This window comes from Mobula hypostoma, chromosome 20 (assembly GCF_963921235.1).
Source record: "Mobula hypostoma chromosome 20, sMobHyp1.1, whole genome shotgun sequence".
NCBI classification, from domain to species: domain Eukaryota; kingdom Metazoa; phylum Chordata; class Chondrichthyes; order Myliobatiformes; family Myliobatidae; genus Mobula; species Mobula hypostoma.
In genome coordinates, this window is record NC_086116.1 from 2,918,504 (window position 1) to 2,934,362 (window position 15,859).

Consider the following 15,859-nt stretch of genomic DNA (forward strand, 5'->3'; position numbering starts at 1 on the left):
GACGATGGTGCTCGGAGAAGCTGTATTGGAGGGGCTGGTCAGAGGCTCGAAGCTTGCTTGGCTGCGGTCGGGTGCTTCCAATGCATCGGCAAGTTGTCGACGCTTGGAGGTTCATGGCAGGGAGAGTTTCTCCCTTCTACCGCCTGCATGAGATGATGAGTCGATTAGGACTTTGAGACTTTTTTTTACCGTGCCCGTGGTCTGCTCTTTATCAAATTACGGTATTGCTTTGCACTGTTGTAACTATATGTTATAATTATGTGGTTTTGTCAGTTTTAGTCTTGGTTTGTCCTTTTTTTGTGATATTATTCTGGAGGAACATTGTATCATTTTTTAATGCATGCATTTCTAAATGACAATAAATGAGAACTGAGTGTCCTCATAATCTAATCTGATAGGGTGGTGAAGAAAGCTTTAGGTATGCTGGCCTTTATAAATCAGAGCATTGAGTATAGGAGTTGGGATGTAATGTTAAAATTGTGCAAGGCATTGGTGAGGCCAAATTTGGAGTATTGTGTACAGTTCTGGTCACCGAATTATAGGAAAGATGTCAACAAAATAGAGAGTACAGAGGAGATTTACAAGAATGGTACCTGGGTTTCAGTACCTAAGTTACAGAGAAAGGTTGAACTAGTTAGGTTTTTATTCTTTGGAGTGTAGGAGGTTGAGGGGGGACTTGATAGAGGTATTTAAAATTATGAAGGGGATAGGCTTTTTCCATTGAGAGTAGGGGAGATTCAAACAAGAGGACATGAGCTGAGAGTTAAGGGACAAAATTTTAGGGGTAACATGAGGGGGAACTTCTTTACTCAGAGAGTGGTAGCTGTGTGGAACGAGCTTCCAGTAGAAGTGGTAGAGGCAGGTTCGATTTTGTCATTAAAAAAAATTGGATAGGTATATGAACAGGAAAGGAATGGAGGATTATGGGCTGAGTGCAGGTAGATGGGAATAGGTGAGAGTAAGCGTTCAGCACAGACTAGAAGGGCCGAGATGTCCTGCTTCCGTGCTGTAATTGTTATATGGTTATATACAACCGCCTACATGACAGCATGTAGGCAATGATCTTAATAAAACAGACACTATCGCAGCGTGGACAAGCAAGGGCCAACATTTTTCTCATTCTCAAAACCAAAGAGCTTCCCTATGAAATTGCATAAGACATAGCAGCAGATTTAGGTCATTCAGCCCATTGTATCTGCTCCCCTTGCAGAGCAGACTCCAAGGACCAAAGAGCTTAATTCTGCTCCTATGTCTTCTGGTCTTACAGAGTGAAGTTAATCTCCAGGGCAAAGTGGAAATTCCTCAACCACTCCAAAGCAAGTTGAATCCAACTGTTCAAAATTAAAAAAGGTGTCAGCCTTATCATTCACTGTCAGTATTAGACTGTGGTACAGAAACAGTAGCCTGCAGATATCTTCTGAAGGTTTGGAACTCATACTCAGTGCCTATCAGGTAAGTAACAAACACAAAGTACTGGAGGACAGAGCAGGTCAGGCAGCATCTATAGAAATGAATAAATAGTTGACATTTCGGGCCCAGACCCTTCTTCAGGAGTAAAATGGAAAGGGGAAGATGCCAGAATGAAAAGGTGAGGGGAGGGGTAGGAGGCTAACTAGAAGGTGAAAGGTGAAGCCAAGAGGGTGAGAAAGGTAAAGGGCTGGAGAGGAAGGAATCTGATAGGAGACGAGAGTGGATCAGAGGAGAAAGAGAAGGAGGAGGGGGCCCAAGGGAAAGTAATAAGCAAGTGAGAAGAGGTTAAAGGGCAGAGTGGGGAATAGAAGAAGAGGGGAGGGGAAAAACTTTACCAGAAGGAGAAATTGATATTCATGCCATCAGGTTGGAGGCTACCCAGATGGAATATAAGGTAGTCTTCCTCCACCCTGAGGGTGGCCTCATCTTGGTGCATGATGAGGCCATGGACTGACATGTTGGAACAGGAATGGGAATCAGAATTGAAATGTATGGCCACCAGGAAGTTCTGCTTTTGGTCAGTGAAGTGGAGGTGCTCCAAGCCTACTATTCCAGTAATATGCTGGGGTGAAATAGAAGGCAACACACACAAACTTCTAGAGGAACACAGCAGGTCAGCTTCTAAAGAAGGAATAATCAGCTGATGTTTTGCGCCAAGACTCTTCTGGAAAATCAGAACTGGAAAGGAAGTTGAGGGAGGAGAAATGTCAGTTTATTCCTCTCCACAGTTGATATCTGGCTTGCTGAGTTCCTCCAGCATTTTGTCTGTGTTTCTCTGGATTTTCAGCATCTACAGAATCTTGTGTTTATGATTTTCTGCTTCACTGTGAAGTCTTTGAAGTATGCCTACCCTGAAGGTTAAATATCTTAGATGAGAGTTCAGTGAGACCATCTCTCACTGCTCCCCCCCCCCCGTGAACACCTATCACCTGCCAGTTTGTAATCCTTCCCTCCACCAACCTTCACACCTGTACTTACCCAATTAAAAAACTCAATTTAGTTTTCCAAGCATTGATTTACCGTATATTTTACAAATCCGTGCTGGTTCCCTCCCAGCATGCCCAGTATGTCAGTTAGCCCTATTGACATTAATGGATCTGGGGTTGAGAGGGTAAACAGCTTTAAATTCCTCAGCATACACATCACCGAGGATCTCACGTGGTCTGTGCATACCGGCTGTGGTGAAAAAAGCACAGCAACACTTCTTTTACCCCAGACAGTTGAAAAAGTTTGGTATGAACCCCAAATTCTAAGAATTTTCTATAGGGGCACAATTGAGAGCATCCTGACTGGCTGCGTCACTGCCTGGTATGGGAACTGTACTTCCCTCAATCGCAGAACTCTGCAGAGAGTGGTGTGGACAGCTCAGCGTATCTGTAGATGTGAACTTCCCACTATTCAAGACATTTACAAAGACAGGTGCGTAAAAGGGGCCCGAAGGATCACTGGGGACCTGAGTCACCCCAACCACAATCTGTTCCAGCTGCTACCATCCGGGAAATAGTGGCATCCGTTAGTCTCGCGAGAGCATGGATCTGCACCTAGAAAGGTTCTCCAGGGCACAGGCCTGGTCAAGGTTGTGTGGAAGACCAGCAGTTGCCCATGCTGCAAGTCTCCCCTCTCCATGACACCAATGTTGTCCAAGGGCCGATACAGCTTGGCACCAGTGTCGTCGCAGGAGTTGCCAGAACAAGGTTGAAGGCAACGTCAGACTGCCTTAGGGACTCCAGCTCCGGATTTGTCCTCAGGGTTTACTCCCGAAGCCTTTCCCATGAGTGGGTATGGCCGCAAGGCAGCGGAGGTTTGAAATCAGGGTTTTCCCTCTCTTAGATGGATTGCCTTCCCAGGCTGACGAGCTCCATCTACCCGAAGCACTGGTTTTAAGGCACCAGGACCCGCCTTCGCCCCTTCTCCTGTCAGTAGAAACAGCTCCACCAGGCTTAGAGGCCTAGCCACACGAGAAGGCCAGGAGTTGGACTTGATTGTCAGACCCTATTTGAGGCGCATGCCGTGAGGAGCACTTTAGGTAGTGGGAGCTTGTCCCCACTACCACTCCTCGGCTTGACAACCTTGGAACCGGGAAATGGTACTGCAGCATAAAAACCAGGACCTACAGCTCCTTCCACCAGGCCATCAGACTGATTAATTCATGCTGATACAATTGTATTTCTATGTTATATTGACTGTCCTGTTGTACATACTATTTATTATAAATTACTATAAATTACACCTTGCACATTTGGACGGAGGCATAACGTAAATTTTTTGCTCCTCATGTATATGAAGAATGTAAGAAATAAAGTCAATTCAATTCAGCTGAATATTTTCAAGGTGAACAAGAGAGGAGGTGAGAAGAATGAGAGAACAGGCAAGTGAGAGAGATTCAAGAAGGAGCATTCAGAGTCTTTTGGCATTTTCTGGCAGCCCAATCAAATCACAGTTCATTAGCAAGGGCAAATAAAAGTAAGGCAGGAACAAGTGGACCAGCTATTGTGTAGTGGACCAGTGTTAGAGTGGGGAGTCTTTGGTTCAACAGGCTTCAGTGGGAACAAGCTTGGGCAAGGTAAGTATCTGGTAAGTTTCCTCTTAATCATTTTTCCTTTGTCAGGGCGGAGTTAGAGCAGTAATGATGGTTCCAGGGGCTGTGTTGTGTCATTTCTGTGAGATGTGGGAATTCTGGGAGACCACATTTGCACCAGGTGCACTGAGCTGCTGCTCCTCAGAGTACATATTAAGGAACTGGAACTGCAGCTCGATGACCTTCAGCTTATATGGGAACTCATGGAGGTGATAGATAGGAGCTCCAGGGAGGCAGTCACCCCTAAGTTGAAGAAGGCAGGTACCTGGGTGACTGTCAGGAGAGGGAAGGGATATTGGAAGCCAGTGCAGAGTACCCCTGTGGCAGTTCCCCTCAATAATAAGTATACCACTTAGGATACTATTGGTGGGGGCGGGGGGGGGGTCCAACCTACCAGGGAAACAGCAGCCATTGTTTCTCTGGCAGTGAGTCTGGCGCTGTGGCTCAGAAGGGTTGGGGGGTGGGGTGGAAGGGGACTGCAGTAGTGATGGGAAATTCCATAGTCAGAGGAGTAGATACAAGATTCTGTGGGTGCAATAGTGACACCCCGATGGTATATTGCCTCGCAGGTGCCAGGATGAGAGATGTATCGGATCAGGTCCACAGCATTCTAAAGGGGGAAGGACTGCAGCCAGAAGTCTTGGTATAATGACAGTAGGAAAAGCGAGAAGGTCCTGTAGAGTGAATTTAGGGGTATAGTTAGGAAGCTGAACAGCAGGACCTCCATGGTAGTAATCTCTGGATTGCTGCTTGTGCCACATGCCAGTGAGGGTAAGAATAGAATGACTTGGCAGATGAATGTGTGGCTGAGGAATTGGTGCAGAGGGCAGGGTTTCAGGTCTCTGGATCATTGGGAGCTCTTCTGGGGAAGGTATGGCCTGTACAAAAAGGACAGGTTACACCCAAACCTGAGGGGAACCAGTATCCTTGCAGGCAGGTTTGCTAAAACTGTTGGGGAGGGTTTAACCTAATTTGGCATGGGACTGGGTATCGAAGTGAAAGGGCTGAGGATGGGGCAGTTGATGTAGAATCAGAGGTAATGATAGGAAGGACAGGCAGATGACAGGGCAAAATTGCAGTCAGTGGGATGAGTTACAGTGTAACGGGACAAAATAAAAAAGGGTGACAAATACAGGACTGGATGTTTTATACTATTATCCCTCAATATTAATCACCAAACTTCTAAACCTAAGCCTCTGTACCTCCCTCTGCAAATGCATTCTTGATCACAGTCAGTAGTGATCCATTATAACATCTCCTTCTCACTGACAATCAACACAGGCACTCTTCAAAGATACATGCTTAATCCACAGTCCTACTCTCTCTACAATTTAGTTCAAATGTCACCTATAAATTAGCAGATGACAACACTTGTTGGTAAAATCTCAGGTGACAATGAGAAGGCATACAGGAGTGAGATAGATCATCTGGTTAAGTGGTGTGGCAACAACATCTCATACTCCACATCAACAAGACCGAAGAATTGATTGTGCACTTCATGAAGGGAAGTTGGGAGAACACAAACCAGTCCTCACCGAGGAGTCAGCACGGGCAAGCGTGAGCAGATTTAAGTTTCTGGGTCTCAGTATTTACCTGGGCCCATCACAAAGATGGCAAAGAGTTTGAGGAGATTCGCATGTCACCAAAGACTCTTACCATAGACATGCAGTGGAGAGAGCTCTGCAAGAGGCAGAGAACTGTAGGCTCAGCCAGCTCCATCACGGGACATTTTCAAGTCAGTGAGTGCCTCATGAAGGTGGCATCCATCAATTAAAGTTCTTACAACACCAGGCATGCCTTCTTCATGTCACTACCATACTGCGTGGGGTGAGGTACAGGACCCACACTCAACCATTCAGAGTCAGCTTCTTCTTATCGTCCACCATCAGATTTCTGAACGGTACATGAACGATACCTCACTGGGTTTTTTTTGCACTATTTTTGTTATTTGTAGTAAATTTGTCTCAGCGCTGTACTGTTGCCAATAAAACAACACATTTCTCGTTATAAATAAATTTCTTCATGGTGTCGACTCATCCAGTTCGTTTGATATTTAAAAATGTCACTGACATGTCCAGGATAAGTATACATTGGCACTGTGCCAAGGGCTGGACGGTGATAGCCCAGCGGCGGTGGTTGGTGCAGCATGGACGGGACAAGATAGCTGCGCGAGTACCAGGCTTCACGATCTCCTCGGGCAACACGCAGGCCCCGCCCCCGACCAATCAGCGCACGGGCCGAGAGGTGAAAGTGCGCCTGCCCAGCCCCGCCCCTTTTACCCAGCAGCCCGTGCTCCAGCCGGTGGCGCGTGTTTGTGTCCCCACCGACGGACGGACGGGAGACGGAGGTTCCTTCGCTGCGATGGTGAGTCCACGCTTCAGGTCCGGCCTACCTGGCCTGCTCATGGCGGGAGGAGGGAGGGGGAAGAAGGTGCGACCGCAGTAGTCCCCGGAGTCTCTGATTGCGGCCTAGTGCCCGGGTTCCGGCGGGGCTCGGGTTTCTCTTAGTGCGCCGGGCGCTCCGCCTCCTTCCCAGACCAGTGAGGGATTCCCGCTCTTAGTCCGTGGCCCAGCATTGACTGACGCTTCCTCCTCTGCAGAGTTTGCCGTTGAATCCAAAACCTTTCCTCAATGGGCTGACCGGCAAGCCGGTGATGGTGAAGCTGAAGTGGGGCATGGAGTACAAGGGATACCTGGTGTCAGTCGATGGCTACATGAACATGCAGGTAAGGAATAGGCTGGCTCGGACCTGTTCTGGTTCTGTAAGTGTCACAGGCTCCTGGGGATAAAGCCGATGTCTGTTTCACATTGATATGTTGTCTAAAGTCGTCTGTAGTAGTATAAATTTAATTTAGTTTGCAGTCTGCTAAAAAAAACCTGGATACTTTCTGCTAACAATTTTTAACAAGTATTCATTACAGAAGCTTAGATGTTTTCCGATATCCTCGATCTGTAGATTTGTATAGACCCGAGTCCTTTCTGTCTGTCTTGTCTATGTTGACTGATACTTGTTTATGTTAATCCTACTTGCCTGTATCTCTGTCTTCCCTGACTACTTATCCAAAACTACTGTAACTGTCTTTCTCTATCACATCCTCTGGCAGCTCGTTCTAGGTAATCACCACCCTAAGTGAAAAAATATTTAGCTCTTTGATCTCTAAATGCATCCTCTCTTGCCTTAAATATATGGCTTACCTTACCCTGGTGAAAAGGGTAATTATCCATTCTTTCTATGCCCATCTTAATCTGATAAATCTCTAAGATTTGGCACCTCGGTCTCCCACATTCCACTGAAAATAATTATCTTCTATCTAATCCATTTTTATATTCTCAGCCCTCTATTCCAGGCAATGTGCTGCTGAATCTCTTCTGCCTGTTCTCTATTGCAATGTGTGTTCTAGCCAATGTTCTGTACAGCTGCAATGTGATGTAACAACTCCAGTTAAATGCCTTGCCCCATGAAGGTAAGCATACCAAATGCCTTCCTTGTTCCCCTAACTGCCTGGTATTGTCACTTTCACTGAACTATGGACTTGCGCCATGATCTCTGTGTATCAATTCTGTGGAGATCCCCAATATTTATTTCATCAGAATTTGACTTCCCAAAGTGCATTATCTCATGCTTGGTTTATATTCCACCTGCCATGGTTATGCCCAACTTTGAGACTGGACTATGTCCCATTGTTTCCTTAGATTTTCACTATCATGACTCCACCAACATCTGCAGGCTTGCTGAAGAGGCCACATATATTTGTCTCCAGGTTTTTACAAACAAGGATACACTGATTGTTACAGAGTTCCAGTCAGAAAACCACCCAACCACCAGTACTCTTTTTTTTCCTATCACCAATTCACCAGTAAGCCTTAATGTTCTGGTCCACCTTCCAGGGACCTGGTTCAAAACCCACCATGGCATAGGTGGAATTTAAATTTGGTTAATTGTCTGGAGTTAAAACAGTCATTAGAAATGATCACCACGAAGGTACTAACTTGTTATTACCAGGTCGGCTGGTGGCGCAGTGAGATCAGTGCCGGGCACGAGAACGGAGGTTCCCGAGTTCGATCCAGTGACAGGCCGCTCCCAAGTGTGCTCTCCATCCGTGCCGGGTTGATGTTGAGCTTGCAACTCGGCCTCGTTAAAAAAAACACTGCCACCTCCAGTTTAAATTCCCACGCAGAATATTGTGGAGGATCAAATACCCAAACCCAAAACCCATCTCTTTTACATCCTGGGATTTTAGACTTGGCAAAAGGGCAGTTGTTGGCCATGCCAGTGATGCCCAAATCCCAGAAACAAAAAGTTTTCACATGTATTTATGAAGTGTTATGCTCAGTGAACCTCTGTTTCTGGATTCAGTTACACTTCTGTAAATTGGATAGCATAGTGTCCAGTGTGGACTTGAAATGTGGATAGAATTGTACAGCACAGAAATGGGCCCTTTAGCCCAACATGTCAATGACACCCATCTTCATGAATACCATATGCCTGTACTAAATCTATATCCTCCTATATCTTGTATATTTAACTGCCTGTCTAAACATGGTATTTGTATCTGACTACGTTACAACCTCAGACAGTGAGTTTCAGATATCGACCTCTGATTTTTAAAGAATTTTACTGTCAGAGATACTTAAACTCTTTGTCCTCTTGTTTTGATAGCCTTACTGTGGGTCAACTGACTCTTGCCACGTTTTTTATTCTGTTGTAGGATGTGGCTGTCAGGCTCAGGGCCACAACTTACCAGCCATCCATTTATGCCCATGAAGGCAATGAACTACCTTCTTGAACAGCTGCGGTTTGTATTTGTGAATGTCAGTTGCATCAGGTGTTCCAGATTTAGCCCCAAGAACAAAAATTATTTTCCCAAGTTTATTGATTGATCTGAGGGGTCTTTGCAATAGTGATATTTTCACACACAAGTAGCTTTTGTTCTTCAAGCTTGTAGATAAATGGTGCTGTTGAAGCTGTGCTTGGCTGTCATGGGGTACTTTTCAGAAGGTACACTGTGACTGTGTTCACTAGTGTCGAGTGAATGTTGAGGATGGAGACATTTTGTCCTGTGTGAGCTTGATTGCTGGAGAAATTCCCATCCAGGCTGTGAATGAATACAAGTCAGGAAACCCAGCCTCTCACCTGCTCTTTGGTGCCCACAGTATTTATTTTGCTGGTGCAATAGTTAGCCAAGAATGTAAGTGGGGAGTGATATCTCACAATGTAATGCTGATGAAGTCATGGGAAGATGACTTGGGGAAGGGGAGGGGTGCACATTTTGGGCTCTTGGTTCTTGTCATTCAGTGACTAAAATTGCAGCCTATGTGTAGGCTTGGCATGCTTAATTTGCTGAGAAGATACAAACTTGAGTATTTTCAACCATCAATGAACATTCTGAAATCAGGTTTCGTGGAAGATATTGAACAATTGGTCTAAGGACAGTGATATCCTAGTGAATTAGTTCCTTCATAAATAATGGGAGCAGGTAATTTAATCCCTCTACCTGCTTCACCACCACTCAGTAAGGAGGTCATGATTGTTCTTTCACAATAGTGCTATTTACCCCATTGGCCAGGTTGCTTGGGTAGAAAATTCCAAAGTTACAGGTTTCTTTTCATCTCTTCTGACCTTTAATGTTGAAACTGACTATTGGTGCAAGATGCTCCAGCTTGGAGAAACTTCACCCCTATAATTACTTTGTCAAGCCATTATGAATTTTGCTTCTGTGATATCATCTGGTGTTTTTCTAAACTGTCGAGCAGGAGTTTCCAACCGTTAGTTAATGATAGGGGTCCATTGCATGAAAAAGATTGGGAACCCTTGCTCTAGAGAGTATAGACCCAGTCTGCTTGTGGAACAAGCTCCCTGATCTCAGGAAACATTCTGGAAACTTTTGGAGTCCTCAAGTTCTTCCTCCGGTAGGGAGACCTGTGCACAACATTCCAGGTGCCCTCTCATTAGTCCATTTTATGATTACAGTGAGGCATTATTCCTGTTGTATTCAAATCCTTTTGCAATAAAAGCTAATGTACCATTTGCCTTTTCTAATTGCTTTGTACTTGCAGGTTAACTTTTGTGTGCAATTTTTAAAATTAACTCCTCTCAATGGTCTGCCGATTAGTTGCAAGGTAAAATGCTATTTCTCAAGCCTATACTAGGCAATGTGGCAACAGTGCAAACAGTTTCAAGTGAATGAGGAGCAGTGAGATTCACAATCTGCTGTGATATGGGTAGAAAAGAAATAAAAGGGCAGCTGTAGCATCTTCTACACTTGCACTGAGAGGTTCAATGAAAGAAGAGTAAACTCTGTTGGTGAGAGAATGGCTTGTTCACACTGCTGGTGGGGTTTGGAAGAAGTCTGCTGGGGGTATCACATTGAAGGTGTTGAAAGTTTCAGAAGATGGTTCATTGATTTTGAGGACAAGCACAAAATAAACTATTAAAGCAGCATGAAGGGGAGAACAGAAATGTTGGCACTGAAAAGTTCATGACTGAGTCACATTTTTTCCTGTGTTTTGATATAACGGCACTATTAATCTGAGTGGCTCTACAGGTCACAGCGTTACTGAGGGTCTGGTTACATTGGCAAATCTGGAAGCTCATCATTTTTTTTCCCTTTTTCTTCAGTTGGCAAATACAGAAGAATATATTGATGGTGCTCTAGCAGGTCATCTAGGAGAAGTCCTTATAAGGTAAGAATTAGATATAATTTGGAATTGAAAATTCATGGGAATATTGTAACTAAACCTGCTCAAATTCATCACTGGGCCAAGCAGCATCTATAGGAAGAGGTACAGTTGACATTTCGGGCCGAGGCCCTTCATCAGGACTAACTGAAAGAAGAGCTAGTAAGAGATTTGAAAGTGGGAGGGGGAGATCCGAAATGATAGGAGAAGACAGGAGGGGGAGGGATGGAGCCAAGAGCTGGACAGGTGATTGGCAAAAGGGATATGAGAGGATTATGGGACAGGAGGCCCAGGGAGAAAGATAAGGGGGGAGGGGGGAACCCAGAGGATGGCCAAGGGGTATAGTGAGAGAGAGAGAGAAAAAAAGAATGTGTATATAAATAAATAACGGATGGGGTACAAGGGCAAACATGGGGAAATCTGCAGATGCTGGAATTTCAAGTAACACATAAAAGTCGCTGGTGAACGTGGCAGGCCAGGCAGCATCTCTAGGAAGTTATTTATATACACACATTCTTTTTCTCTCTCTCCTTTTTCTCCCTCTTGCCCATCCCCTAGGTTCCCCCCCCCCCTTCTCCCTGGGCCTCTTGTCCCATGATCCTCTCATATACCTTTTGCCAATCAACTGTCCAGCTCTTGGCTCCATCCCTCCCCCTCCTGTCTTCTATCATTTCGGATCTCCCCCTCCCCCTCCTACTTTCAAATCTCTTACTATCTCTTGTTTCAGTTAGTCCTCACGAAGGGTCTCGGCCCGAAACATCGACTGTACCTCTTCCTAGAGATGCTGCCTGGCCTGCTGCATTCACCAGCAACTTTTATGTGTGTTGCTTGAAATTCCAGCATCTGCAGATTTCCTCGTGTTTGCAAATTCATCACTAACATTTTTAGTTCTGTGATATGAATTAAAGCCTTCAGATTAAATTGAGACAGACAGCAGGTGCTGGAATCTGGAGCAAAAACAAACTGGAGCAGTCTCTTAGACATTGCCTGTGCTTTTCTTCCAGCAGTTGTTGAGTTGAATGTTTCCAGTGATGGCAAAAGTAGTTCTCTGACATTAAATTTGACCTTTGAACCTTTGAAGTGTTAAATTTACAGTTCATACTTAACTAATTGATGATACTGCTAACTGATGCCATTCTAGACAAGATTAATTGTAGGAACTTGCTCATCAGATGAAAGAAATCCAGAGCAAGGGATTAAAATTAGGAATATACAAATGAAGATAAACCATTCTTTTAAATAATTGGTCTGTACCTCAATCTTTTCTGCCTAGTGCTCAGTTCCCTTTGATTCCCTGATCTTAGTCTTTAAATTTGTTGCAGATCTGCACAATTGATTTTTTGATAGCTGATCTTTGATAAGATTATGCTTTTCCACCAGCGGGCGAGTTTTCTTCTGCTTCCATCACATTCCTCTCCACCGCTATAATTTATCAAACTGATCTTACGTGGCCTGTCATTGTAATTCTAACTTAAACCTGTTCAATTCCAATAGAAGCACTTTGTACTGTCCTGTGACCAGTTTATCCCTCTAGAGTTGTTTACATTCACAGTACATGGAGCGTTGCTTCCTCCTTTACTCATTCCTGATCATTTTGCCAAAAATCTTTTGATTGCTTTGAAAATGATTAATTTTGGCAAGTTTTTCTATACACACTTGGATACCTAAATCTCGTTACTCTGCAGTTTCTAGTTTTTTCCCCTCTAAGTATTGTGAATTGTACTCCAATCTTTTTCTGCCATTCATCAGTGAAGAATGGACCAAAGTTGTGTAAACACTTCCAGTTTGCATAACTTAGTTTCCTGTATCCACATCAGAAAATGTGAATGTAAAATTCTTTCAATTAAGTCACTGGTGTGTTGAAAAACTGAGGTCTGGGTACAGCTCTGAAACATTAAAGTCATGCCCTCTCAGTAAGAGAACAAGCACTTTACTCTGGTACTTGCTCGCCTTCCTCTTATTAACTGATCTTCCTATTAGTCGTTTAGTTCTGGAAGTTAATATAAGCAATGACTATAAACTTTATTGAACTCTATCCACTTTATTAGAGACCTCCGGGATACTATTCAATTCATCATCCATCATCTGCCATTATTTCCCAGGGTAGGGAGTCTTTAACGGTAGAGGGTATGGGTTTAAGATGGGAGGGGAAAGATTTAAGGGTGACCTCAGCATTACTGGAGTATTGTGAGCAGTTTTCAAAAGTTCAAAGTAAATTTATTATTAAAGTACATACACGTTGTCATTCATTTTATTGTGGGCATCCACAGTGATTACAAAGAAACACAATAGAACCAATGAAAAGCACAAATAACCAATATGCAAAAGATGACAAACTGTGCAAATACAAAAAAAATACATAGATATTGAGAACATGAGATGGAGTCCTTGAAAGTGAGTCCATAGGTTGTGGGAACAGTTCGGTTTTGGGGTGAGTGAAGTTATCCTCTGGTTCAAGAGCCTGATAGTTGAGTGGTAAAAACTTCCTGAACGTGGTGGTGTGGGTCCTGAGGCTCCTGTACCACTTTCCTAATTGCAGCAGCGAGAAGGGAGTGTGGCCTGGATGGTGGGGGTCTTGCTAATGGATGCTGACATCCTGTGACAGTGTGCCTTGTAGATGTGCTCAATGGTGGGGAGGGCTTTGCCCGTAATGGACTTGGCTCTTTATCTATGAAAGGATGTACTGGCATTGGAGAGGGTCCAGAGGAGGTTCATGTGAATGATCCTGGGAATGAAGGAGTTAATGTATGAGGAGCATTGTATGTCTGTGCCTGTATTCACTCAAGTTTAGAAGAATGAGGGGGGAATCTCATTGAAACTTAGTGAATGTTGAAAGGCCTAGATAGAGTGGATATGGAGAGGATGTTTCCTATAGTGGGAGAGTCTCGAATCAGAGCACACAGCCTCAGAAGAGAAGGACGTCTCTATAACAGAGGTGAGGTGGGATTTCTTTAGCCAAAGGGTGGTGAGTCTGGAGTTAAAGGTCATGAGGAGATGACAGGAGAGTGGGGTTGAGAGAGATAATAAATCAGCGGCATTGTACTGGTGGAGCAGGTCGAATGGTCTGATGCTGCTCCTGTGCCTTGTGGTAGAAACCAGTGGTAGGAAACGCTTAGGAGGATGTGGGCCAAATGCAGGTAAACGCTTCTAGCTTCCAGATAGGCATCTTGGTCAGCATAGGCATGTGGGACTGATTCTGTATGACTAAGAATGATATCTGAATACTGAGCAATTTCTGCACATTGTGTGGAATTGACAGGCTTGGCTTTCTGATTTGAAAATGGAGGACAATGAAACCACAGTAGTGACATGTCATGTCCCATTTTACTATTGTTTGCTTGTATTTAATGTGAGTAATGGCATAGCTCTGCTGAGTGCACTGGCCTTTTAGGATACTAACCATCTGCTTCCTTTTTAATAGGTGTAACAATGTATTATACATCAGAGGAGTTGAAGAGGAAGAAGAAGATGGAGAAATGAGAGAATGATTTAGCTTATTTTTTTAGATAACCGTGTGTACAAGTTTTGAATACTTTTATATTGGTATAAAAGATCCCACTTCTAGTTCCCCCAGGCCACCTCATCAAGCAAAATGTATTTTCCTCGATTACACAAGACAAGAAGCTAATTTAATTGTAGATGCATGTGTTTTGTTTGGCTGTATGTTAAAATGTGAATTCTGTTGGGTCCTTGACCAATAAACATTCTCAGTCTTTGTAATTGTGTTGCAGTTGTAGATACTGTACGGGCAAGACCTTTCTTGACACTTGTCTGATGCCTCTGCTTGAAGGTATTTTACCTTCTAAAATGTCATTATTTTCTGAATGGAGATGTGCTTAAATCAGTGTTCTTTTGGTAATTAGAGGGAAATATTTCATTGAGTTTTCTGATCAAAGCTTGTTGGTTCAATGTAACTTATGGTGAGCAGTAAAGATCATACAGCACTGTATGTGAATGTGCTGTGAGGAATATTGTGCCCTTTTCCAAGAAGAGGTTGGCAATTATAAACTTTAGGCCAAAAGTTTAGGATCTTAGCTGTAAAAGAAAGTGAATTTAGCTTGGGGGCCAAAATTTTTTTATTGCAATCTCTGTATTAGCTCCTGGGCTCTATATAGATTGGAATAATGTAAATAAGGTCATTGAACAGAATGCATGGCTCAGATGTTGGTAGGGAGAAGTCAGTTTGGATTCATGCTGAGGGACGATGGAACTGTTCTTTAGGGACAGGGTTCACTTAATTCAGGCTCAAGGAAGTGCCCTAGAAAATCAGGAAATAAAACAACTAGGGGTGCAGAGGAAGTGGTAATCTACAGGGCAGGTAGAGGTGGGTTTTGAGGAGAAATTTTGAAAGGAAAGGTCAGATTACCAGAACGGTAGAAAATAGCTAACAATAACCAAGCTGTAAAAGCAGAAAATGCTGAAGATACTCAGCTGATCAGGTTGCAGTTGTGAAGAGAATTAGACCTGATGTTTTAGACCCCCCCCCCTTCAAAATAATGACCAGTTTTTCAGGAAGGGATAGTCCATTCAATATTGAGAGACCCTCCAATGAGTCAGAATAGGGAAAAGTAATAAAAAAAAGCTTTGTGACTGTTCTTTAGGAGGTTAATCACAGGCACAAATGGGTCTGATAGCCATGCAATACACACCATGTGATTGCAAAGTGACCAAGGTAAAAACACTACAAAAATAGTGGTGTAGCCTTGATCTAAGTTGTGTCCTGTCTCACTTTGCCTTTACCTTGTATTTTTAACATTGTCACGTACCCCGTGACGGGTTAAAGAACCAGCAGAAATAGAAAACACCGTGGAGTTTGGTATTGCTATTAACTAATACTAGTTTATTAGTAACTACGCAATACAGTAATAGAATTCAGATGTATCAAACAGATTAGCAATGATTATTTATATTTATATATATATAAATAAGAAAACCAAGCTTCAAGCCTAGGGGTAAATGGATACAGTCTTACAATGATGGCTAGAGTTCAGTTCAGTTCATGGTATTTAGTTGAGTAATGATGGAGAGAGGTGTGGTTGTTCGAGTAAGCCGATGCCATCGATTCTTCCAGTTGTCCTCCGAAATCCTTTGGAAGTCATCGAATGTGACCACAAGGGGACCATTTTATGTGGTG

General features: G+C 43.6%; 1 protein-coding gene across 1 annotated transcript; it reads left to right on the forward strand.

Moving 5' to 3' along the window:
• The first annotated feature begins 6,298 nt into the window (after window positions 1–6,298).
• Window positions 6,299–14,436, forward strand: snrpf (small nuclear ribonucleoprotein polypeptide F). The gene is made up of 4 exons (XM_063072104.1): window positions 6,299–6,412; window positions 6,648–6,773; window positions 10,667–10,731; window positions 14,147–14,436. Exons 1-4 carry the CDS (start codon window positions 6,410–6,412, stop codon window positions 14,211–14,213), a joined length of 261 nt encoding a protein of 86 aa, XP_062928174.1. The 5' UTR covers window positions 6,299–6,409; the 3' UTR covers window positions 14,214–14,436.
• The last annotated feature ends 1,423 nt before the right edge of the window (window positions 14,437–15,859 follow it).

Excerpts from the sequence above, each read along its gene's own strand:
- snrpf (XM_063072104.1), top strand. Across the intron at positions 6,774-10,666 it reads ATGGCTACATGAACATGCAG|TTGGCAAATACAGAAGAATA; the intron begins GTAAGGAATAGG and ends CTTTTTCTTCAG. Across the intron at positions 10,732-14,146 it reads CTAGGAGAAGTCCTTATAAG|GTGTAACAATGTATTATACA; the intron begins GTAAGAATTAGA and ends CCTTTTTAATAG.